Below are 26523 nucleotides of genomic sequence, written 5' to 3' on the forward strand. Positions count from 1 at the left end.
ATTAATTGTCTTTGTCGAGCTATTTATGCAAGTAACAAACACGAAGGCCACTGTAAAAACAACTTATACAAAGTAATGGAGGGCGCACGAGTGATAAAATAATCTTTAAAGGCTTAATTAGTTTTAAGAAATGAAATAATTTAGTAAAAAAACATATAGACATTAACGAATACGGGACTTGTGTTTTTCTTGAACATGCACCCTGATTCTTGGACCTATGGTTTCGAATTCATGATTTTTCAATATTTTTCGAAATTTAAATATTTTTAGATTAAAATGTTCATAAAATTAATTTACGATAGTCTACATAATTTTTAAAAAAAAAAGAAGTTAATTTAAGAAAAAAAATTAGTCTAAGTTCATTCTTTTAATAATCCCGGGCTAAATTTTTAGGTCAGAATAGTTTGAGCAGAAAAACTATTTCTGGGCTAAATGCTAAATTTTTCGGACAAAAAAATTTGGCTTTTAGTCCGAATGTTAGAGATGGTCTAAGTAGTTAGCAAATTTGTTAAAAAATAAAGTAGTTAGCAAATAAAAAGAAAAATAAAAGAAAGATATTTAAAAATATTATCCAAGATTAATTAAGTTCATTGCCGTGTCCTAAACCAATTTGACCAGACACTAGCCCATCTGTCATGCGACAATTCAAGTCGTGCAAGCAAGTCTTTAGAATTTTCTTATGAAAAGATATTGATTTTTTTTTTTCAAAAAAAAAATAAAATCCAATATCTTTCAAATCTTCGAGTGAGAATACTCTTTGTGAGGATCACAAAGATTTTTTAATCACATTTGTTTATTATAACATTCCACATCGCCCAAGGAAGTGATCCTTAAATGTATATTCACATCCCTATCAGTGGCAAAGCCAAAAATAGTCAGGAGGAGGGGCGAAATTTAGAACTGTAAAAGGTCCCAAAAAAGTGCAAACAATCAAATCCTTTTAGATAGTAGGCAATATTAATGTCGTTCATAATTAAGGTTAAAGGTTCTAAAAAACGCTAGGTCTAGGCAGGCAGCGAACTGAAGCCTAGCGCCTAGACAAATTTGAGTAAATTTATTTATATATCATCTAACGCCTAGGCAGGAACCTAGACGTATTTGAGTAAATTTATTATGTATATATCATATACATAAGTGTCTTACACCTTAAAAAATTATACTTGTATTGAAGCTTCAATTTTATATTTAACTAAGCTTATTATTTAACATATAACATTCAAAATTATCAAAATTTTATTTTAATAATTTAGTGAATATGATAGTACGAGAAAAGTACACTTCTTATAGTGAGTTATTATTTTTTATAAAACTCTAAACTATAAATTAATAAAATTAATGCTCTGAAATCTTTTGTTAATATTAAAAAATAATTATAAAAAAATAAGAAAATAATCAGAAGTGGCTTGCAGCTGTATTTTCATTGGTAGCCACAACAAAAATGAAACTGTGCGTTTCAACTTAAATAGTTGGGCCCCTTCTTCTTCCTCGCGAATCATTTGAACCGCCGCTTCTGCAACGCAGCTCCGGCTCGCACAGGAAATGCCCATATTTCGTCTTATTTCTTCGTTATACGCCAATAGTAGTTGGGATTGAAAAAAAAATTGAAGGCCTACAACGGATGATGTACAGCAGCAGAGGAAGCAAGGGGCATTTGCAGGTTTTCTGACTGACTAGAGGGGCGGCTACCCGTTTCTGGGATTCTTTTCCGGCGAGAGGAGGGGCGACCGCCCCTCCTTGCTCCTCTGTAGCTTCGCCCTCAGCAGGCATACCTCAACAACACACAGTTCAACTGCTCTAGTAACCCTGCCATATCAAAAGGGTACCTCTGTGATGCCAGTGTCAGGTCCTGCCAGTCCTTCGTCACGTTCAGATCGTAGCCGCCCCATGACACCGCCATAAGCATCGCCTCTCTACTCGCCTCCGAAGCCTCAGAAATTGCCTCAGTTAACAAAGTTTCAGCAAATGACAAGATTCCAAGCAACAGGTTGGTTGTAGTTCCAGTTTATTGTTCATGTTCGGGCAATATCCTCCAGCACTTCTCTCCTTACACCGTGACAAAAGGCGACACGTATTATTGGACGGCCCTCGACACTTTCCAAGGCCTGACTACATGTCAGTCTCTGATAGGTCAGAACTACTATGACCTTGAAGATATTCCTCTGTAGCTTCGCCCATGCCTAGCACGAGGCTTTTTGGGAGCTCACTGGCTTCCAGTTCCGTAGAAACTCCGAAGTTAAGTGAGAAGGAGGCCAGAGCACTCTCATGATGGATGACCCACTGGGAAGTTGCTCGTGAGTTCCCAAAAACAAAACCGTGAGGGCGCGTAATCGGGGCCCAAAGTGGATAATATCGTACTACGGTGGTGGAGCGGGCCCGGGAAGTGGTCCGCCCCAGGCCAGGATGTGACATTTATCGTACATCGTGCGATTAATTTTAGTAAAATATGCTTATATTTAATTTTAAATAAAAAATTTACAATATTTTCTGACTGCACGTTATACGATGAACGTATGTGACTGAAAGATTCCTAGAATCTTCACAAGGAGGATTCGTCGAGACCAACATAATCCTCTCCGAATCCTTTTGTGATGATCTTAAGGATCCGTAAATCATATCCGTTCATCGTATGTCGTGCGGTCAGTTTTTGTGCGGTCAGTTTTTATCAAGTACTGTTTGTGTTTAATTTTAAATAAATATATTTAAAATTATTTCTAATAACACGATATATGATGAACGAACACGATTTACATATTTCTGGATCCTCACAAAAAGATCGGACAAGGATCCGAATTCTCATGCCAAATCTTCAAGCTGACAATTCTGACTAGACCAGAATATTGCCGACCTTGACAAGTTTGGACATCAGTGGGAAATTCACGCCAAACCTAAGCTCTTTTTTTTTTTTTCTTTTTTTTTTAATATATATATAGATTTAGTAAAGGATCAAGAGCTCAAGCTAGCTTAGCTTGCTTACTTGTCGCTTGCCCTAAGATTTCGAAAGAAAAACTAAAACTTCATTAACCACATACAATGAACCTATCTTCCTTCTATGATTTCCTCTATGCTTGCCTGTGTATGTCCCTATTTTATCAACCAGCACACGCTCAGCAGGTATACCTCAACATTACACAGTACTGCGATGCTAGCTATAGCCCCATGTCAAATGGGTACCTCTGTGATTCCAGTGTCATCAAGTCCTGCCAGTCCTTCGTCACGTTCAGATCGCAGCCGCCCCATGACACCGCCATCAGCATCGCCTCTCTCCTCTCCTCCGAAGCCTCAGAGATTGCCTCAGTTAACAAGGTTTCAGCAAGTGACAAGATTCCAAGCAACAGGTTGGTTGTAGTTCCAGTTTCTTGTTCATGTTCGGGCAGTATCTTCCAGCACTTCTCTACTTACACCGTGACAGAAGGCGATACGTATTATAAGACGGCCGTCTACACTTTCCAAGGCCTGGCTACATGTCAGTCTATGATAGGTCAGAACTATTATGAACCTGTAAATATTACGGTGGGAGCAGTGTTAACAGTTCTGGTGAGATGCGCTTGCCCGAGCGAAAAGCAAACTGCAGATGGGATTACATCCCTGCTGACATATACAGTAGCCATGAACGACACAATTGCAAGAATAGGAGAGATATTTGGGGTAAACAGTCAAAGTATACTAGAGGCAAATTTGTTGTCACGGGACAGCATTATCGACCCTAATACAACTGTTCTTGTTCCCCTCAAAAGCAAGAAATGCCCTACTTCTGATGGGAATTTCGTTGCAAATGGGAGTATCCTAGAATATGTCGATTGTATTCGCAACGGCAAAAAGTTTCCGGTGAAGTTGGTCACACTGCTAGGTATATAAATCTATCCTCTATATCTTACAGTCTAGCAGGCCGATGTACAAAAATGCATCGATGTAATTAGTAGTAAAATTATTCATTATATGTCGTATTTTATTTTGTCACGTTTCAAATATCAGACTTTACATTCTTCTAACAACTATGTCTCTGTATTACTTGAATTTTCAACTTGGACGTGAGCTAATTGGTTTTTCTTTGTTGTCTAATTTGCTTGACAGGTATTGGGATTGGGTTTGCATTCATATGCGTGTTCCTTTTATGCTACTATTTATATCAATGCCTGAAGAGAAGGAGAACCAAAACCCGTAAGGAGAACTTTTTCAAGCAAAATGGGGGCTTCTTGTTGCGAGAAAAATTCTCATCTTATGGAATTAGTAGCAATGCAAAACTATTTACTGCAGAGGAGTTGGAGAGAGCAACAGATAACTACAACGAGAGCCGGTTTCTAGGGGAAGGAGGTTATGGCACAGTTTATAAAGGGATGTTACCTGACGGAACCATAGTAGCGGTTAAAAGGTCAAGGGCGATAGACGAAAATCAGATTGAGCAATTCATCAATGAAGTTGTCATTCTAACTCAAATCAATCATCGAAACATCGTGAAATTGCTTGGTTCTTGCTTGGAGACGGTGGTTCCATTGTTAGTATATGAGTATATTTCTAATGGAACTCTCACCCATCATATCCGTCAGAAGAAAGACTCAACCGAATCATCACTTTCGTGGGAATATCGTTTAAGGATCGCTTGTGAAGTTGCCGGAGCAGTAGCGTATATGCACTCAGCAGCGTCAATCCCCATCTATCATAGAGACATCAAGTCGTCTAACATACTTCTAGACCATAACTACAGTGCTAAAGTATCCGACTTTGGGACTTCCAAATCAGTTCCCCTTGACAAAACTCACTTGACGACACAAGTACAGGGGACTTTCGGGTACATGGATCCAGAGTACTTCCAATCTTGTAAGTTCACAGACAAAAGCGATACCTATAGCTTCGGAGTTACGCTCGTGGAGATACTAACTGGACACACCCCGTATTCTTTTGCAAAAGATGAAGGAGAAAACCTGGTTGCATCGTTCATTTCATTGACGAGGGAAGATGAACTCGTTCAGATTTTGGATCCTCAAGTGGCTAGAGATGCAGATGTTAAGCAAATTCGCACGATTGCAGAGCTTGCAAAACAGTGTTTGAGGCTGAATGGGGCAAAGAGGCCTAGTATGAAAGAGGTATCAACAGAGTTGGAAGGATTGAGGAACGCTCAAAGATGCCATGAAACGTTCCGAGAAGATTCTATAGAGCAAAATATTGATTTCCCCATGGAAATTGAATCTGCATCGCTTTGAATTTGATACACAACTATTTTAATTTGCTTCCCTAGTTTTTTGTAGTTCCATTCAGTACGACGAGATTTGTAAGTTAATATTTTGTTGAAATTTAGCACAGTCGTATCAAATATTTTAAATTTCTGAAGTTGCGGTCTAGTGGTATTAAACTTCTATTAGTGGAATTACAAAGACTAAAATTCGTTAACAAATTGCCTGACTAACAAACTGTGTACACCACCTTTGTACAGCTTCCCGTAAACAAACAGATTTCCACCTGCCCAGCTACCTACGATCATCAGATATAGTCTCTTCAGAAGAACCATCGCTGGCTATAATAATTACGTTGTCTTGTTTACCCGCACGACGAGAATGATCCCTTCTCTGTTTCCCCGTCCCAAGTCCTACCGATGAGTAGTTGAAAAGAGGAGCATTTACCTGCATTTCATTCCTTGGTACCAAATGTGATTCCCGACGATCAAAACCAGCAAGGGTGACATTCAACCTGTCTGAATGAGCAATTGATGAAACAGTTGAAGGCACAGTTGGGGGTGGAGAAGCAACAGCTTCTCTGAGCCAGTGGGGCAAATTTCCCTGTGGTCCAGTGCAAGTTGTGGGGACATCAGTCGATAACAACTTGCCCCTCCGAATACTTCTACTTCTATTTAGAATACTAAATTCATCATCTTCATGTGTGTCCCTTCCCATTTCAAAACGAGATGTCCTCTTTGTGTAACCAAGAGGCCTCCGGTGGTTTTCATTGCCATTGTTGCAAGTATAAGCCGAATTGAATAGTGGCCTCCTCGAGACATCACCTCCTCTACAAGCATCAACATCGCCAAGTGAAACTTGGGTCAGGTCTGCTGTATTTTCTTTCCATATTCCTCTTTTTGGACCCGAGAAGTAGTTGCATCCCAATTGGGGAACACAAATGCCACTAAAAAGTTTTGATTGTTCCTCTTCCCACTGCTCAGCTAAGTCCCTTGCCACCCTCCGTGGTGAGAAGTGCAATCTTGGATCCCTTAACATAGCATTCCAATTGTCCCGTCCATATCTTCTCACACCCATCCATAGAAAATCCAACTCTTCTTCAGACCACATGGTATTATATGGCATATATTTGTCACGAATACGTACCACCCCTTTCATTCAAAGCTCTTGCTTGGCTTACTACACTGTCATGCATAAGCTTGTGCCTCAAAACTGATGAGTCATTTTGTAGTTGGGGTGAAGGGTTGTTAAAGAGGGTTAGGGTTAGGTTTTGGAATTTTTTTTTTTGAGTGAGCGTTATTATCTACACTAAGGGAGAGAATGTGAACTTAGCCTTACAATGAGCTAGCAATAATGCAGTTCAAATGTGCTTTTGGCGAGAATCAAACCTAAGACCTCTACTTACAAATGAAGATGAATATCACTAGACCGTAGTACTAAGTAGCAGGTTTTGGATTTCTCATGAATACACACAACGGGTATCTTCTTGTATTTGTTAATTTTTCAAGTTTTCATGGTTGTTTCCTTTCCTCCTTGTTTTCTTTTTTACTGTTTGGAATTAGTTGTGTAATCCCGCTATCAGATGGACTAAGACGATGTACTTGATGACAATAACAAAAATAGAAATTAATAAGGAAAATAAACAAATGTAAAAAAGTATTAGAACATTTCCATTTTCTTGTTTCTGAAACTTGTAAGGTAATCTAAAACAAAAATAGAAGTTGGAACTATATAATTAAGGGTTTTTATCACAAATGGTCCCTGACATTGATCAAACACATCATTTTGGTCCCTGACATTGAAAATCAATAGAAATGGTCCCTGACATTGATCAAACACATCACAAATGGTCCTTCCGTTAAAAACTTTTTGGGCAATTTTCAAAGCTTCGTAACTCAATCGTTTATTAACCAAATTCGACCCATGATATATCAAAATGAAGATAGGAAAGTGTAGAACAAGATTATACCTATTTAGAAGCCCAATGGTTGCCGGAGATGGCCGGAAAATAGCCGCAAATGTGACTGGTCCGCGAAAAAACTGGAAAACTCGCCTAAAATGGGGTAAACTTTAAACATTCATAACTTCTTCAATACCCAACGAAATTGAGTGATTCAAAAATGAAAATCATACTTCTTAATGAGACAAAGAGAATGGTACCTTTATTTAATGCTAATTTACTGTGGTTTGACCGGAAAATGGCTCGAACTTGGATAACCATTTTCGAGTTAGCCAATTTTGAGTCGTTTTCCGGCCAAACTACGACGAGTTAGCATCAAGAAAGATACCATTCTCTTAGTCTCGTCGAGAAGTATGATTTTCGTTTTTGAATCACTCGATTTTATTGATTATTGAAGAAGTTATGAATGTTTAAAGTTTACGCCATTTTAGGCGAGTTTTCCAGTTTTTTTGTTGACCAGTCACATTTGAGGCTATTTTCCGGCCATCTCCAGCAACCATTGGGCTTCCAAATAGGCCTAATCTTGTTCTACACGTTCCTATCTTCATTTTGATATATCATGGGTCGAATTTGGTTAAGAAACGATTGAGTTACGAAGCTTTGCAAATTACGCAAAAAGTTTTTAACGGAAGGATCATTTGTGATGTGTTTGATCAATGTCAGGGACCATTTCTATTGATTTTCAACGTGAGTGACCAAAATGATGTGTTTGATCAATGTCAGGGACTATTTGTGATAAAAACCCTATAATTAACCGGGTTAAGCTAGGAAACAATACTCTACATGCATGGCGACACATCTTTTTTGTTTTTCACACAATTGATAGGGGGAATTCATGAATTCGAAACCAGAGGTCCAAGAAACCGGGTGCATGTTCAAGAAAAACACAAGTCCCCTATATTTTTTTTACTAAATTGTTTCGTTTCTTAAAACTAATTCAGCCTTTAAAGATTATTTTATCACTCGTGTGCCCTCTATTACTTTGTATAAGTTGTTTTTACAGTGGCGTTAGTGTTGGTTAATTGCATATATAGCTCGACAAAGACAATTAATCTCCTAGTCTAGTCATCACTCATCAACACACACTAAAATTTATTTCCTTAATTCCCAAATTCTTAAATTTTGTGTTGCGTTTTAAAAATTAACTTTACACTCTACATACTTATTATCTAATGAGTAATGATAAATAGACACTAATTTTTCAGATTACATTTAGAAATCATCAATAAAAAAAAAATACGCAAACAGTATTTGAGTATCTAACACTCACTAAGTAGTTAGCAAATAAAAAGAAAAAAAGTAAATTATATAAAACTACCTCAACTATGAGTCGAACTACAATCTCATACCTTATGTTTTAAAAATAACAACGTCGTACCTCATCTTACAAATTTGTTGCAATGTCATATATCCATCAGTTTGTCTATTAATTTTTCTGTTAAATGCTGAGTTAGCTTGAGACGGGACCTACTTCCTAGCCAAGTGGATAAAAATATTAATAAATTAAAGGGCAAAAGACTGTTTACTACCCTCATGTTTCGTGTTTTTCAACATTTAGTATATCATGTTTTTTTCGTCCCAGAGTCATACCTAAAATGTAAATTTTGGGACAGTCTCATACATTCGTTAGTCAAACTGTTAAGTCTCCCGTTAACCGTGACGTGGCACCCATGTGGACAATGATTGGGCACCACGTGTTAATATGGGTCCACGTGAATATTTAAAAATTAAAAATAAAAATAAAAATTAAAAAAATTAAAAAACTATTCTCTTTTCCTCCCTCTTCTCTTCCCTGATCCTTCCAACTCCTCCCGCTTCACCCCTCTGCCTTCTCTCTCCCCAAATCAACCTTCACCCACCCTAACCCAAACTACATCGCCCCCGTTGCCTTGCTCAGCGCCATCGCCCAAACCTTAAACCTCCAAATCCAGACCCTCCATATCCAAATCGACTACTAAAACACAATTTGATTAAGATATAGTTAGGGTTTTAGATTGAAGAAATCAAGGTGGCGGGGGTTTCAATAGCAGAAAAAGCTTCCCCTACAGCCACAACACCATCAATGGGGAAGAAGAGGTAGAGAGAGGCACCAGAATCCGAAGGTATTCCTTGCCGCAGGAGATCGAAGACGAGGAGAACCCGCGCCCAAAACCCTAACAATCGTTCCCAAAAAGCAATTTTTAAGTCATGGTTGGCAGCCCGCCAGCTGATGCCTGGCCTGCTTTTCTGAAGCCGACCCTGCATTCCTTGTTCCTCCATGTTAGGTACTCAAGCCCAAAGGAAGAGCCCAACCCAAAAGACTAGTCCAATAGGTGGGAGGACCCCAAGGACTTAAGAACCCCTACACTCCCATAAGTGTAGTCAATGTGGGATCATAACATTACACCACCCTTCGGAAGACCCGACGCCCACGACGGTAATCACGTCGCCCAGTCCCTCGTCACCAAGTCCCTTGGAGCCCATACTCCCAAGGCGGTAATCACGAGGCGGCACGTCACGTCACCAAGACCCGCAGTGTCGGGTACCTAGGCTCTGATACCAATGTTAGGTACTCAAGCCCAAAGGAAGAACCCAACCCAAAAGACTAGTCCAATAGGTGGGAGGACCCAAAGACTTAAGAACCCCTACACTCCCATAAGTGTAGTCAATGTGGGATCATAACACTCCATTTCCTCGCTCTCTCTCTTTCTCTTGCTTTCCTGTTGCTTCTTCCTCAGGTTCAGAAATTGCCATTCTCCAGTTTTTTCGCACTCACTCAGTCAATTCCCAGATGGGTCACGAGGTATTTTGTTCTTTAAATTTAATTTCCCATTTTTTCAATCCAGGCTTCGATTTTCTCCGAAACGCATAGCTGATTTGACAGTTATGGAGTGAGTTTTGATTGTTAGTTGTTTGTTTATTGGATTTTTGAGTTTATTTGAATGGTGAGAATCTGAGGAAAAAAATGTAGAATGAATTTTGAATTGTGTTGTTTGATGGACCGAAGCCTCTCAGCTCGTGACCAGCAACGATTTGCATCATCTGCAACTCCTGGATTTGCCTCTGAATCTCTGCCTGAGACATCACCAGTTCTCCGGTATGACGAGCCCCAGGAAATTGGGATTTGTCGGCGAGGCAGTGACCGGAGCCGTCGGAGATGATACATCAGGAGACCCAATCTGAACTAAAGTCATGACCGGAGCCGTCAAAGAGGATCCATCGGCGTCGTTAGGGGTGTCGCAGAGGGAGCGGCGTGGGGTTGGTCGGGGGTGTGGCAGTCAATTTCGTGGGAGAGATGGAAGGAGTCGCGGGAGTCCGAGTAGGAGTGGTGCGAGAGAAAGATTGTTAGAGGAGTGGGAGAAAGGGTGGGACGGTGGGACGGTGGGGGTGGGATTTGGGGAAGATGAAGGTTTTTATTTTATTATATATATATATATAATTTATTTTTTTTATAAATAATTTATTTTTAATTTCCACGTGAATGACATTTGGCGTCCAGTCATTGTCAATATGGGTACCACGTCACAGTTAACGGGAGATTTAACAGTTTAACTAACGGATGTATGAGACTGTCCCAAAATTGACATTTTAGGTATAACTTTGCGACGAAAAAAACTTGATGTACTAAATGTTGAAAACCATAAAACTTCAGGGTAGTAAACAGAGTTTAATCCTAAATTAATAATAAACTATTTTAATATTTTTATTTTAACTCCCTTTCTTCCATTTCTCCCCTAATGCGTTCCATCTCTCTCTCCTATCTCTCTCACATCCAATCTCTCTCATATCTCTCTCACCTCCATCTTCACCTTCACCTTCATTCTTCACCTTCACCTTCATTCTTCACCTTCTTCCTTCATCCATTCTTCACCTTTTTATTTAAAAAAAATTTGGACCAAGAAAACCTAGGATTTTTTTTTTGTAACGGGTCCGTCGGGCCTGGGGACAAGGTCAACGAGGTGACGAGGATGACGACAATGATGGGATAAAGTCAGGATCTTGTTCCTCAAAGCCTCTTGAATCGTATCAAAAGAGAGTTTTCCATCACTATCAGCATTGCCGCCCTCGGCCTTGCCAAGCACATTTCTCTTGTAGAGCTCTTGAAAAGAGATTTGTTATGGGACCTGAAGCCGTAGAAGAATGTTGCTGTTGTTGGTGTTGCAAGAGGCTGGCTTTGACGTCGTTGAAATAGGAAGAGCGAGAGGAATAGTGGGATTGGGGATTTGGGTTTGTGGGTTCCTTCGGGTCAGATTGGTCCTTTTGGTCAGATGGGTCATCGGAGGAGGAAGATTTGGTGCAGAAAAGGTGAGTGAGAGACGGGTTCGGATCAAGAAGAAAAAGTGGAGAAAGGGAGAGAATTATAGGGGGTAGGTCCCACATGATTTAAAATAAAAATATTAAAATAATTTATTAATATTTTTATTCACTTGACTAGGAAGTGGGTATTGTCTCAAGTTACGTTAGCATTTAACAAAAAAATTAACAAACACTGACGGAGGTATGACATTGCAACAAATTGGTAAGATGAGGAATGATATTGTCATTATTAAAACATGAGGTATGAGATTGTAGTTCAATCCATAGTTAAGTACGCGCCCCACGTGGCCCGTCTGCCTTCAACGCTCGACAGCGGGGGGCCCACTATCATGGCTGCTGTTGGCCACATCCTCGAGCCCAACGACTCTTTCCCACATCAAACGGTAGACATTTAAGGACCGTTGGTTGATCCAACGGTCCAGATTCAATTTTTTTTAAAATGTTATTTTTAAATACATTGAATCCAGCGGCTAAAATCAACTATAATCAAATCTAACGGTAAAAAAAAATATCTAACAGCCCAAATTTAAATCCAACGGCTAAAATAATTTAAAAAAATTATTTAACTCAAAATTCACCCAAAAACTCTATAAATACCTATGTATTTGTTCAAACATCCCCACAAAACTCAAATTTCTCCTACAATTCTTCCAATTTATCTTTCTACCATTTCTTTCCATTTCTAAATTGTTCAACATGGCAAAAGAGCATATTAGAGGTCGTAATTGGACCTGTAAGGAAGATGTTGCTTTATACTTGGCATGAGTTTCTATTGAGGATTTTTAGGAAACAAAAACACTTTGAAAGTTGAAAGATTGGTGAATATAAAGGATGATTGAAGGTTGAAAGATTGTGTGATCAACTGATATTAGACATGTGTTTATATAGAAGATGATTGATGAAAGTTGAACGGTTGGTGAAAGTTGAAAGTTTGGGGAAAGTTGAACGGTTGATGAAAGTTGAAAGTTTAGTAGTTGAACGGTTGATAAAAGTTGAAAGTTTGGTGAAAGTTGAAAGTTTGGTTGAATGGTTGTGGAAAATTTAGTGATTTTTCAATATTTTTTGGAATTTAAATATTTTTAGATTAAAATGTTCATAAAATTAATTTACGATAGTCTACATTTAAAAAAAAAGTTAATTTAAGAAAAAAAATTAGTCTAAGTTAATTCTTTTAATAATCCCAGACTAAATTTTTAGGCGAGAAGAGTTGAAGCAGAAAAATTATTTCTGGGCTAAAAGCTAAATTAAAAATTTTGGCTTTTAGCCCAAAGGTTGGAGATGGTCTAAGTAGTTAGCAAATTTGTTAAAAAATAAAGTAGTTAGCAAATAAAAAGAAAAATAAAAGAAAGATATTTAAAAATATTATCCAAGATTAATTAATGGCGCGTTCACGTATCCGTAATCGGAATAAGAATGTGGAATTGAATTCCGATTACAGAATACTCAGGTGTTTACTAAACATAGAGGAATAAAAAAAGTAGTGGGGCCCACACAAATTTTGGAATTCAATTCCTTGTATTGGTGGAATTGGATTCCCTAGATATAGGTGGTAATCCAATTCCTGATTGTTTGGGTAATCAGAATGATAATTTTGTTCCCTTTATGCCCTCACTTACTTTTTTTATTTCCAAGATTATCCTTTATAAATCCATTAAAGTATATAAAATATTTGATTTGGAACAAGGGCATTTTAGTAATCATACTAGTTTATATTCCAATTCTACTGAATTAGTAAACAGCTTTATGGAATTCTATTCCGATTCCAGAACATTTAAGTAAATAGCTTCAACAGGAATCCGATTCTGACTTCTCCTCATTCCAACTTCTCCTCAATTCAATTCCTCTTATTTTCATTAGCGTTAAGTAAACGCGTCAAAAGTTCATTGCCGTGTCCTAAACCAATTTGACCAGACACTAGCCCATATGTCACACGACAATTCAAGTTGTGCAAGCAGGTCTTTAGAATTTTCTTATGACAAAGAAAAAAAAATCCAATACCTTTCAAATCTTAGAGAGAGAATACTCTTTGTGAGGATTACAAAGATTTTTTAATCACATTTGTTTATCGTACATCATGCGATTAATTTTTGTAAAGTATGCTTATATTTAATTTTAAATAAAAAATTTACAATAATTTCTGACTGCACGTTATACGATGAACGTACGTGATTGAAAGATTCCTAGAATCTTCACAAGGAGGATTCGGCGAGACCAACAGAATCCTCTCCGAATCCTTTTGTGAGGATTTTAAGGATCTGTGAATCATGTATGTTCATCGTATGTCGTGCGGTCAGTTTTTATTAAGTACTGTTTGTGTTTAATTTTAAATAAAAATATTTAAAATAATTTCTAATAACACGATATATGATGAACGAACACGATTTACATATTTCTGGATCCTCACAAAAAGAATCGAACAAGGATCCGAATTCTCATGCCAAATCTTCAAGCTGACAATTCTGACTAGACCAGAATATTGCCGACCTTTACAAGTTTGGACATCAGTGGGAAATTCACGCCAAACCTAAGCTCTCTTCTTTTTTTTTTCTTTTTTTAATATATATATAGATTTAGTAAAGGATCAAGAGCTCAAGCTAGCTTAGCTTGCTTACTTGTCGCTTGCCCTAAGATTTCGAAAGAAAAACTAAAACTCCATTAACCACATACAATGAACCTATCTTCCTTCTATGATTTCCTCTATGCTTGCCTGTGTATGTCCCTATTTTATCAACCAGCACACGCTCAGCAGGTATACCTCAACAGCACACAGTACTGCGATGATAGCCGCATATCAAAAGGGTACCTCTGTGATTCCAGTGTCAAGTCCTGCCAGTCCTTCGTCACGTTCAGATCGCAGCCGCCCCATGACACCGCCATCAGCATCGCCTCTCTCCTCGCCTCCGAAGCCTCAGAGATTGCCTCAGTTAACAAGGTTTCAGCAAGTGACAAGATTCCAAGCGACAGGTTGGTTGTAGTTCCAGTTTCTTGTTCATGTTCGGGCAGTATCTCCCAGCACTTCTCTACTTACACCGTGACAGAAGGCGATACGTATTATAAGACGGCCGTCTACACTTTCCAAGGCCTGGCTACATGTCAGTCTATGATAGGTCAGAACTATTATGACCCTGTAAATATTACGGTGGGAGCAGTGTTAACAGTTCCGATGAGATGCGCTTGCCCGAGCGAAAAGCAAACTGCAGATGGGATTACATCCCTGCTGACATATACAGTAGCCATGAACGACACAATTGCAAGAATAGGAGAGAGATTTGGGGTCAACAATCAAAGTATACTAGAGGCAAATTTGTTGTCACGGGACAGCATTATCGACCCTAATACAACTGTTCTTGTTCCCCTCAAAAGAAAGAAATGCCCTACTTCTGATGGGAATTTCGTTGCAAATGGAAGTATCCTAGAATATGTCGATTGTATTCGCAACGGCAAAAAGTTTCCGGTGAAGTTGGTCACACTGCTAGGTATATATATGTATCCTCTATATCTTACACAGTCTAGCAGGCCGATGTACAAAAATGCATCGATGTAATTAGTAGTAAAATTATTCATTATATGTCGTATTTTATTTTGTCACGTTTCAAATATCAGACTTTACATTCTTCTAACAACTATGTCTCTGTATTACTTGAATTTTCAACTTGGACGTGAGCTAATTGGTTTTTCTTTGTTGTCTAATTTGCTTGACAGGTATTGGGATTGGGTTTGCATTCATATGCGTGTTCCTTTTATGCTACTATTTATATCAATGCCTGAAGAGAAGGAGAACCAAAACCCGTAAGGAGAACTTTTTCAAGCAAAATGGGGGCTTCTTGTTGCGAGAAAAATTCTCATCTTATGGAATTAGTAGCAATGCAAAACTATTTACTGCAGAGGAGCTGGAGAGAGCAACGGATAACTACAACGAGAGCCGGTTTCTAGGGGAAGGAGGTTATGGCACAGTTTATAAAGGGATGTTACCTGACGGAACCATAGTAGCGGTTAAAAGGTCAAGGGCGATAGACGAAAATCAGATTGAGCAATTCATCAATGAAGTTGTCATTCTAACTCAAATCAATCATCGAAACATCGTGAAATTGCTTGGTTGTTGCTTGGAGACGGAGGTTCCATTGCTAGTATATGAGTATATTTCTAATGGAACTCTCTCCCATCATATCCGTCAGAAGAAAGACTCAACCGAATCATCACTTTCGTGGGAATACCGTTTAAGGATCGCTTGTGAAGTTGCCGGAGCAGTAGCGTATATGCACTCAGCAGCTTCAATCCCCATCTATCATAGAGACATCAAGTCGTCTAACATACTTCTAGACCATAACTACAGTGCTAAAGTATCCGACTTTGGGACTTCCAAATCAGTTCCCCTTGACAAAACTCACTTGACGACACAAGTACAGGGGACTTTCGGGTACATGGATCCCGAGTACTTCCAATCTTGTAAGTTCACGGACAGAAGTGATACCTACAGTTTCGGAGTTACGCTCGTGGAGATACTAACTGGACACACCCCATATTCTTTTGCAAAACATGAAGAAGAAAACCTGGTTGCAGCGTTCATTTCATTGACGAGGGAAGATGAACTCGTTCAGATTTTGGATCCTCAAGTGGCTAGAGATGCAGATGTTAAGCAAATTCGCACGATTGCAGAGCTTGCAAAACGGTGTTTGAGGCTGAATGGGGCAAAGAGGCCTAGTATGAAAGAGGTATCAACAGAGTTGGAAGGATTGAGGAACGCTCAAAGATGCCTTGAAACGTTCCGAGAAGATCCTATAGAGCAAAATATTGATTTCCCCATGGAAATTGAATCTGCATCGCTTTGAATTTGATACACAACTATTTTAATTTGCTTCCCTAGTTTTTTGTAGTTCCATTCAGTACGACGAGATTTGTAAGTTAATATTTTGTTGAAATTTAGCACAGTCGTATCAAATATTTTAAATTTCTGAAGTTGCGGTCTAGTGGTATTAAACTTCTATTAGTGGAATTACAAAGACTAAAATTCGTTAACAAATTGCCTGACTAACAAACTGTGTACACCACCTTTGTACAGCTTCCCGTAAACAAACAGATTTCCACCTGCCCAGCTACCTACGATCATCAGATATAGTCTCTTCAGAAGAACCATCGCTGGCTATAATAATTACGTTGTCTTGTTTACCCGCACGACGAGAATGATCCCTTCTCTGTTTCCCCGTCCCAAGTCCTACCGATGAGTAGTTGAAAAGAGGAGCATTTACCTGCATTTCATTCCTTGGTACCAAATGTGATTCCCGACGATCAAAACCAGCAAGGGTGACATTCAACCTGTCTGAATGAGCAATTGATGAAACAGTTGAAGGCACAGTTGGGGGTGGAGAAGCAACAGCTTCTCTGAGCCAGTGGGGCAAATTTCCCTGTGGTCCAGTGCAAGTTGTGGGGACATCAGTCGATAACAACTTGCCCCTCCGAATACTTCTACTTCTATTTAGAATACTAAATTCATCATCTTCATGTGTGTCCCTTCCCATTTCAAAACGAGATGTCCTCTTTGTGTAACCAAGAGGCCTCCGGTGGTTTTCATTGCCATTGTTGCAAGTATAAGCCGAATTGAATAGTGGCCTCCTCGAGACATCACCTCCTCTACAAGCATCAACATCGCCAAGTGAAACTTGGGTCAGGTCTGCTGTATTTTCTTTCCATATTCCTCTTTTTGGACCCGAGAAGTAGTTGCATCCCAATTGGGGAACACAAATGCCACTAAAAAGTTTTGATTGTTCCTCTTCCCACTGCTCAGCTAAGTCCCTTGCCACCCTCCGTGGTGAGAAGTGCAATCTTGGATCCCTTAACATAGCATTCCAATTGTCCTGTCCATATCTTCTCACACCCATCCATAGAAAATCCAACTCTTCTTCAGACCACATGGTATTATATGGCATATATTTGTCATGAAAACCACCCCCTTCATTCAAAGCTCTTGCTTGGCTTACTACACTGTCATGCATAAGCTTGTGCCTCCAAACTGATGGTAAACGGCTTGAAGAAGATTGGAGCGCTGCATCTCGGATGAATTCTCTTGTTCTAATGATGGAGTTCAAGAAGGGAGATGTATTGAAGCAGGTATTGGCAGCACATCCTGCAAATATAGGTTTTTCGGTGGATGGACCCAAAAACATAGGAGATCCTTGTTTTGGTTGATCATGTTGGCCTCCCAACTGAAGAACTTTTCTCCGTTCTGAAGCTACAGAAGCAACTACCTCAGGATGTGTTATCACCGGGCCAAAAATGCCACTGGTTTTTTCTTCTGGAAACAGCTGAAATGATATAAAATAAAATTATTTGGCAGGCAAACTATCCCCAAATATTCAAACAAGAAGACTTACAAAACGTACCTGCAGACATTTATTTTTGGAAGTATTCTCCTCGGAAATCAGAGAACCAACTTTATCATCATCATCTTTGCAGCTGGCACCAACTTCTAAACATTCAAATCCATCTCTGTGTAATTGTGAAGCTTGAGTTTCCACTCTTCCAGTTCTCTCAGCCGACATTTGTGGAGGAGACGGTTTATGTAATACAAAGGCATGATTTCTGCTAGTAGAATCCAACGAGTCCCCCACAGCTTTTGGTGCATCGGTGTCAGGTTGCTTAGCAGGACTCAAGTTTAAGTCAAAATTGCAGTCCACAGTGCCGCATGAATCTGCTAGTAAGAATGTCTTGTCAGTAAAAAAGGAATGTGAATTAATAGTGTTATTGGTTCAATAATGCATGCCTAGAAATTTATGAAGTCTTACCAGTTGGGATAACAGACAGGTCCAAGTAAGGAAGCGATCTGCCTAAACGAGGGATTTCTGTTGCTTTAAGATCATCACTTGACAAAACTTGAGCTTCGTCTATGGAGTGCTTCAAATCTGTCTCATGATTTACTGAGCAGTTTTCAGGGGAAGTTTCGTCACACGAAGCGGCATTAGCACAAACAGAATTACTCAATTTGGTTACCAATGAGCAATTGTTTTCCACAGGCACAGATTTGCTTCGTATTTCAGACTTATCTGTATCCTTTCTTCTTTTTTTCCTTCGGCAGAAAGTAATCAATGGGGCAGTCGACTTGGTCTGCACAGCTGAATCACCACATGAGTTATCTACCTTATTTTTAGAGAGTGAATCAGTGTCTTCCAGGTTTGATACATTCAATCTTAGCGATATACCAACACATTTAGAGCCACCTTTTATTTCAAATGATGATGATGATGATAATGATTTTGGTCGGACAAAATCAGCAGTCATTTCAGTGGCATTCCCTGTCAATCCGCAAACTAACCTCCCTCCAACATTATTATCATCAACCAACGCTTCACTATTAGTATTTGAGGACGAGCCAAATTTCTGGTGACTTGACTTATTCTCCAATGATAGGTCCATAGAAGAGGATCCATACGTATCCCTTTCGGAGGGACCCTCATCGAGACTTGTCAGAAATTTATGGGAATTAATTGACAATTGTCTAGGCTCAGGTACTTTAACTTGTTTCTTATCCTCCAGTCTGCTAAAGTCTTTGGCTGAACGCTCTTCAATCAAATAAACTTGCAAGTCTTCTCTACATGGAGAAGTATCACTCGGAGCAACAAAAAGAGCATTATGGCACTCATGTCCCTCTACAAGACCTTTCCTTGATTGCCGCTTTCGCTTGTACGTTAAAATCACTTTGGTCCCTGACATTGAAGCTTCTCAAGAGAAATCTTGCAGCAATTCCAAACCTTAGGACCCCATCCAAAAACACACTTCTACAACATGAAATATCTCGTTCTTCCGCTATTCATTAACATTTACAACACAGAAAAACCTGCAAAAGTTAAGGAAGAAGATCTAGTTAACTAAAAAGCAATTTAAAACTCATATAAAACACAATACAATGACAGATGAAGGCAAAAGATAGATTCCCATTCTATTCCCGAATGGCGATCAGTCTTACAAGGACTGCAGCAGATACCAATGGTACTTGGCATTTTTAAGCGCTAATATTTGCTAGCTAAAAGCATTTAAATTTGAAAAAACGAGATTTTTGTTCCCACTTCTACTTTTCATATATTCCGTCTTTCTTTTTTCTTCATATTCATGATATTCATTGTCGTCAAACATAGGCCCTATAGTCCATGCGTCCATGTAGAATTTGACTACTCTACTGTAAATCCTGGGTTCTATATGCTAAGGAAGAGCTGCCAATTCAAAATTTATCCAAATCCAAAACCGAAACACACACACTTACGCTACCCAGCACACGAAAACCATACCTGTTTCCAAACAACAGATGCTATACCAAATTAAAACCCATAAAACATTCCAAGAACACAACTTTTACTTTAATATTCCACTTTGAATTCATGAACTTCAAGGAAAAGCTCAAAATTCAAGAACACAACTTTTACTTCAAGGAAGAGCTGGAAATTCAAAATTTATCCAAATCCAAAACCAAAACACGCACACTTCCGCTACCTAGCACACGAAAAGCATACTTGTTTCCAAACAACACATGCTATACCAAATTAAAAACATAAAACATTCCAAGAACACAACTTTTACTTTAATATTCCACTTTGAATTCATGAACTTCAAGGAAGAGCAGGAAACTCAACCAAGAACACAACTCTTACTTCAAGGAAGAGCTAGAAATTCAAAATTTACTCAAAACCAAAACCGAAACACGCGCACTTACACTACCCAGCACATGAAAACCATACCTGTTTCCAAACAACACATGCTATACCAAATTAAAACCCATAAAACATTCCAAGAACACAACTTTTACTTTAGTATTCCACTTTGAATTCATGAACTTCAAGGAAGAGCTCGAAACTCAACTAAGAACACAACTCTTACTTCAAGTAAGAGCTAGAAATTCAAAATTTACCCAAAACCAAAACCGAAACACGCACACTTACACTACCTAGCACACGAAAACCTATAAAACATTCCAAGAACACAACTTTTACTTTAGTATTCCACTTTGAATTCATGAACTTCAAGGAAGAGCTCGAAATTCAACCAAGAACACAACTTTTACTTTAACCAAAACCCAACACGAAAGCATTACCTGTTTATAAACAACACATGCTCCACCAAATCAAAACCCATAAAACATTCCAAGAACAGAACTTTTACTTAAATATTCAACTTTGAATCCATGAACTTCTCTCTAAGCTAAAAAATTGCAGAGAACTCCATGTCCTCTGGCAATTCGAGGGCGATTTACACACATTTTCTCACATGGGTTTGCTAATTAAGCACCCAAAATGTTCCATTGAGCAGCCAAGCATTTAAATTTTCTAAATTTGTTTTTGTTTTCCAGCACTAACCTCGTTTTCCACGAAGCAATTAAAAAATTACCTCATTTTTCACGAAGCAATCAAAGGAAAATTGTGCAATTTCCACAAACAAACATACACTTGAATAGAAAGCATCGGATAAAAAAGAAGAGAGATGGATCAAACCGGAGCTCGGCGAGCAAAACGACGTCGAAGCAGTGCACCCACCGCCGGTGAGACCTCTGTTTTCTGTACAAAAATTTGAGTGCTTTACTTGCTGTTCCTCAGTAGAAAGACAGAGGAGAGGGAGAGAGCATCTATCAGTGACTGTGAAGTGACAGAGTGACTCATCGAAACGTTTCTTCTTTTTTCGTCTTTTTCGGCTTCTAATTTTAAACGTCTCCCAACCACGAGAGAAGGGACACCGTGACTTTTTAATTTAATAATATAATATAATATAATATTTAATTAAATTTATTTTATATAAATTGCTCTCTTATATTAAAGAATGATTAATATCACGTTTAATACTTAATGTGAGTACAAAAAGTACAAAAAAATGTACACTATACATAGATCAACGTATGATAAATTATTCATGTGAAAGAACATCCACTTGTTAAGAACTATCGGGGCATATTACAAGCTGGTTTGAAACTGTTTTTAAATAATTGAAAATATTTTTAATACAAATGTTTTTTAAAATTAATTTTTATTAAAAATTAAAGTGGATTTTCAAAAAGCACTTTAAGTGCTTTCTGCAAAAGCACATATCTGACATTCTGTCAAAAAACACATAAAGTGCTTTTGGAACTCAAAATCAATTTCACTAAAAACGTTTTCAGTTATTTTAAAAACACTTCCAAACGAATCATATAACGGTAACATATTGTGAAAATGGTAGAATAGATATATAATATTGTATACCTAACGTCAATGGATATACCGTCCTCAATATCGTGAGATTATGCTCGTGTCATGTGACCTTCTCCTCTCTGTCTTGCACGGTTTAATATTAGTTTGCTGTAGTTTAGTCAGAGTGATGTTATCCATACACATTTTTGTCTCCCACACATCCCTTGTTAATTTATGTGCTTTGATTTTTTTTCGATTCATTCACATTCGATCCAACAGTTAAAAATAATCATCATATACATATATATATATATAACAATGTGCGCACATTAACGTTCAAACTAGACGAAAATAACCAAAAACCATGTAAGGTTGGTTCCTACTCAACCAGTAATCATCTGCCTAAGTGCACAAATTGCTTTGAATATTTGAATTTAGGCTAGCTTCTTGCCATTGAACAACGAGAGTTCAACCCCAAGAAAACGTGTCAAAGTAGAGCTCAAAACTTTCACAGAACATTGTGCGATACGAATTACAGACGATTTATACATCATACAAGTTTTCAACTTTTTTCCCCACAGAGTGCTGCACCTGGACAGCTGAAATCCGATCGTGTAAGCGGGACTCAAATGCATCAGTATGTAACTTACATGTATGGGAGGAGAGAAAAAAGGAGGCTCGATGCTATGAAGAGGTACATTTAAGTAAGATATAGAAAGAAGAAGAGGGCAAGGGAGAGGGGAGAAAGATATAGAGGTTAGATTTAACGATGTAAGGGCAATATACCCCATTGGTGCAGAAACCCTTCCCCGGTGGTGACTTCTAGGACCAGAAGAACCACCACTGCCAACATAGCTGCTCTTCCGTTCCAAGTCTCGGCACTTTTTGTCCAACCCCATTCCCAAACTGTCACAGGTGCCGGTAGCTCCCTACGCTGTGAATCATATGTCGCTAACAACTCTTCCACACTCCCAAGTGGAACTAAAGACTGCAATAAAATACCCGAACCACCATCCAAAGACAAACAAATGAAAACTGATACTATAAAACAGCAGGGACAAACAAATGAAAACTGATACTATTAAGTCAGATTCTGCCACCACCCATGCACTCAAGCATGCAGACGGCACACACGACACAACATTGTTCAGGAGAGAGTTTACCTGTCGAGCTTCAATATGTGAGACTGCCATAGCTCCAACATATGGCAAGCTCTCAATCACCGCATCTGCCAAGTCGGAAATGAAGGTGGGTTCACATCCTAGTGCGGGAACACGCCCCCAAACCTCTATACCAGATTTCAGAGCCAATTCTTTGTACTCAACATCGATTTCTTCTAGAGTTTCAATATGCTCACTGACAAAGCTGTGGATCAGGCATCAAACTTTCATGACACGGAACTAATTTCCACAATTCATACATATGTTCGAATGTGGAATGGGTTTAATGACACGGAACTAATTTCCACAATATGAGAGAGGATGCAGTTAATATACAGCTAGCAATGGGGGAAACAAAAGATGACAACAATTACCTTATTGGGACTGCCAGCAACCTTTTAACTCCCTTCTGCCCAAGCTCAATTATTGTCTCATCCGTGTAAGGTTTTAACCACTCCACAGGTCCAACTCTGCTCTGTAAGAACATTCACTAACTATCAACCAAGTCACAGAGAATATATCGTGGATGTATAAGACAGATATGGAATACAATAAATAAATCTAAACAAAAAATGATAAGTACATGATATTTGAAAAATCTATCCCTATTCATGAAAGCCCTAACGTATCCCTATTCATGTTTCCTAGGATTTATTTAGATATTATTTCCGATTTTGAATTAGTATTTTGTTTGCTTGTTTATCAAGGATCACTTTCTGATGTACTTCTTTAAGAAAAAAACTCTTAAGTATACATGCGCATAAGGGGCTACAACAACTGCTACTTCTTTTATTTACATAAATATATTGTCCAGAATTGCTTTGCACTCTTCCACCTCTCCATCACTGTGGACTCACAAGTCACAACTCAATGGCCACTGCATCTGCACTAAGCAAGTTCTAGTTTCCCTTTCTTCTCATATATTATGATGTTTTGATTTGTTCCATGACTCTTCTCTTCATTTGAACATACTTACCAGAATGTTTGGAATTTAAAAGACAAAAAGAGCTCTAGATAAAGTGAACTTTAACTATTGATAGTTCTAAACGTGAAGATAATTAAAATTAGATCAAATTAAAAGCACAAACACACCTGATAGGCAAGGGTGTACGCATTAGTTATCTTTCTCGTTTCCAACTCTTCCATTATCAAATCTATGCATTCCTCCATCTCAGCCTTGTATGGATCACCAGCCTCTTCCACATATGCAAGTGGCACCCCATGTGCGCTAAAGAATATCATTACCTGCAATGCACATTACTAAATAAGCACACTGACATTTACACCAGTATGATATGACAAGTAATTTCGTTTTGGAACTTCGGTGTCAGTAAGAGAAAAGCTACAGCAGAACAGAAAAAAATTGACTATTATACCATACATTTATACACCAAAACTGAAGAGGACATAACCGTAGTCTCCTGCAGCACTAAAAATTTACTACAGTAACACTCAACCGCTAAGAAACCATATCCAAATGTGTCACTTTCTAATGGAAGAAAGGAAAGTTACAGCGAGATAGCATGATTTTTGCGGCAGCCTCTTTCGAAAACTTATTAGCAAACATGGCATAATAAGACGATTCCCAATATCCCCCACTAAATAGATATTAAAGGAACCTTTGGTCTGCCATGAGAATTGTAAAACCCTAAGAGGTAGTTTTTCTTTCACTTAGTTCAAAATGCAGGATAAGTAACTCACTTAGAGACATGAAAATCAATGCAAAAAAGAACGATTTAACAGTACCTCCTCAGGGCTGTCAAAACGCTGAAGCTCTTTTTCAATCAAATTTGCCATTGCCGTTATGTACCCTTCACGCTGGTACCAAGATGGTATAACTGTGTGCTGCATGTTGACAAGATATTCATCCTCCCTGATGAACTTATCGGGTCAGTTTAAAGATTATAATTTGAGGCACTGATATGGGAAAACATAGTTAGAGTTAGACATCACCGGAATATACTCTCCAGGAGCCGAAGGCTTGAACCACTAGTCGATATTGAAAATTGCGGATAAAGTGGAAGGACAACAAGCTTTGTAATTCCATCTCTTTTAATCTACAACATATTTTTAAAATCAATAACCTGATCCATGAACTTTTAACCCCAATCGAAAATCTAAATCTCATAACACATTTGCATGTTACCTGTTCAATTGGACTTAACCCAAGACTTGACAACAGTGCGGAACAACCATTATTATTAAGTGGCACCATAGTTAAAGACAGAAGAGCATGTCTCAAGTAATTTGTGAAGCAAAAATTGAAGTGGGATGATTCAACAAAAACTATATATTTGTTTATTGTACAAGACAATGTAAACTCTAATAAGTACATAACTCAGATATCATTGACAGATACATCGAAAATCAAGATGAAAGCATACCAAAATACCTCTTCTATAGCTTCTTCAGTAAATGGATGCCAATAACGCATTCCCACGTACACTTTTGCCGGGACATCCTTCGCATAAAGGGCCTTCCTCAACTCTTCTGCCTGAATGAAGAAAAGGGAACCAAATGAAATTCAGATTAGACAGCATTTCCATCAAGCTCAAAGCGCTACACTTTCTACGATATGCATGCAATTTAAGTTATTTAACAGAACTTGAGGTCAATGTGAAGAGAAAGTTAGAGAGTTCATGCCTGTGCATCAGTTATTCGTCGCAGAGGAGAGCCGCCACCAATGGAGGCGTAGCCTTCTTTGCTCTTTGGCGCCCTCAGTGCGGATATAAATTGCGCCAATGGCTTCTGAAGAAACCGAAACAACCTTGGCAGTCTAATGATATCCTGCCCATTTTTCCACACACATTCAAAATCACTACCCAATACAATAAGTTCCAATTTAAATCCATACAAATTAAAGTTACTAAATTCAAATTCACACACTTTAAATTCACTACAGTCAAATTCATACACTTAAAATTTTCTAAATTCAAATTCACACACTTATAAAGTTACTAAATTCAAATTCACACACTTTAAAGTTACTAAATTGAGAAATTAAACTCAAAAAATCCCGAAAATAAAAGCCCGAGGAAGTTACCGGGTCGGCGAAGAGGTTAAACAAGAAGGGCTGGACGTCGTCGAGAGTGTCGGGCCCACCGAGGTTAAGCAGCAAGACTCCGACTTTATCATCGCCGTTGATCGGCGTCGTTGCAACATCCAAAGTTTCCGACGCCACCAACGCCTTTATCGGCGGCAGGGATTTCCGAAGAGAGCTCTTCGAGAGCAGCAGAGAGGATTGCGTCGAGGAGTATCTGGCCACGACGCAATTTCTATCTGGAGCTGCCAAGGTGTGACTGTGAGAGGCACAGAATAAACCTCCGCGCCGCTGAAGGCGGTGGTCGATGGAGGAGGAGATTGTCCACGGTAGCCTTGCTATGGATTCGGCCGCCATTGCCCCAGGCCTCGATTGAGAGTGAGAGGGCAACTTGCAGAGTGTACAGAGTAGAGAGAGGAGAACAAGAGATAGGCGTTTGGCTACGGGTGCTGAGTGCGCGGTTAATACACGTGGCGTGCTTCGAGCCACTCTCATTCTCTCTCTCTTCTGTAGGATTTGAATCCCCATTCAATCGGGTTTGAACCGGACCCGTGACGCTCCCATCACTTAATCCTATCCGGATTCGCGGTTTAAAAAAAATTTAAAAAAATCCATTTTTCCCGGTGTGGTCGGTTGTTAGGTCAGGTTTAATACGTTGTATTTGGCGCCCTCCCTTTGAGATACGTGTCCAGTAGGCAATTCCAACTCTTTTTCCTCTACGTGACACCTCTCTCCTCTTCTCTTCTTTTTTTTTACG

The 26523-nt window shown here is 38.8% G+C and overlaps 3 protein-coding genes across 5 annotated transcripts; 1 reads left to right on the forward strand and 2 right to left on the reverse strand.

Moving 5' to 3' along the window:
* The first annotated feature begins 3030 nt into the window (after window positions 1–3030).
* On the forward strand, window positions 3031–16417 carry LOC126618525 (putative wall-associated receptor kinase-like 16). Of its 3 annotated transcripts, XM_050286623.1 has the most exons (3): window positions 3031–3335; window positions 14389–14900; window positions 15127–16417. In XM_050286623.1, exons 1-3 carry the CDS (start codon window positions 3031–3033, stop codon window positions 16251–16253), a joined length of 1944 nt encoding a protein of 647 aa, XP_050142580.1. In that variant the 3' UTR covers window positions 16254–16417. The 3 variants fall into 3 exon arrangements, with proteins under 3 accessions (XP_050142580.1, XP_050142579.1, XP_050142578.1); XM_050286622.1 differs by lacking the exon at window positions 14389–14900 and having other exon boundaries at window positions 3031–3847; XM_050286621.1 differs by lacking the exons at window positions 14389–14900; window positions 15127–16417 and adding an exon at window positions 4072–5310 and having other exon boundaries at window positions 3031–3847.
* Window positions 16357–21085, reverse strand: LOC126618524 (uncharacterized). Its single transcript, XM_050286619.1, has 4 exons — window positions 20898–21085; window positions 18204–19252; window positions 17802–18109; window positions 16357–17723 (listed from the first exon to the last, which is right to left on the reverse strand). Exons 2-4 carry the CDS (start codon window positions 19126–19128, stop codon window positions 16518–16520), a joined length of 2439 nt encoding a protein of 812 aa, XP_050142576.1. The 5' UTR covers window positions 19129–19252; window positions 20898–21085; the 3' UTR covers window positions 16357–16517.
* An 896-nt stretch (window positions 21086–21981) lies between these two features.
* LOC126618450 (ferrochelatase-2, chloroplastic-like) lies at window positions 21982–26229 on the reverse strand. The gene is made up of 10 exons (XM_050286521.1): window positions 25770–26229; window positions 25370–25513; window positions 25119–25220; window positions 24680–24783; window positions 24473–24599; window positions 23819–23971; window positions 23101–23201; window positions 22730–22931; window positions 22353–22554; window positions 21982–22165 (listed from the first exon to the last, which is right to left on the reverse strand). Exons 1-10 carry the CDS (start codon window positions 26121–26123, stop codon window positions 22110–22112), a joined length of 1545 nt encoding a protein of 514 aa, XP_050142478.1. The 5' UTR covers window positions 26124–26229; the 3' UTR covers window positions 21982–22109.
* Window positions 26230–26523: the final 294 nt, after the last annotated feature.

Source organism: Malus sylvestris, chromosome 4, assembly GCF_916048215.2.
Source record: "Malus sylvestris chromosome 4, drMalSylv7.2, whole genome shotgun sequence".
NCBI classification, from domain to species: Eukaryota; Viridiplantae; Streptophyta; class Magnoliopsida; order Rosales; family Rosaceae; genus Malus; species Malus sylvestris.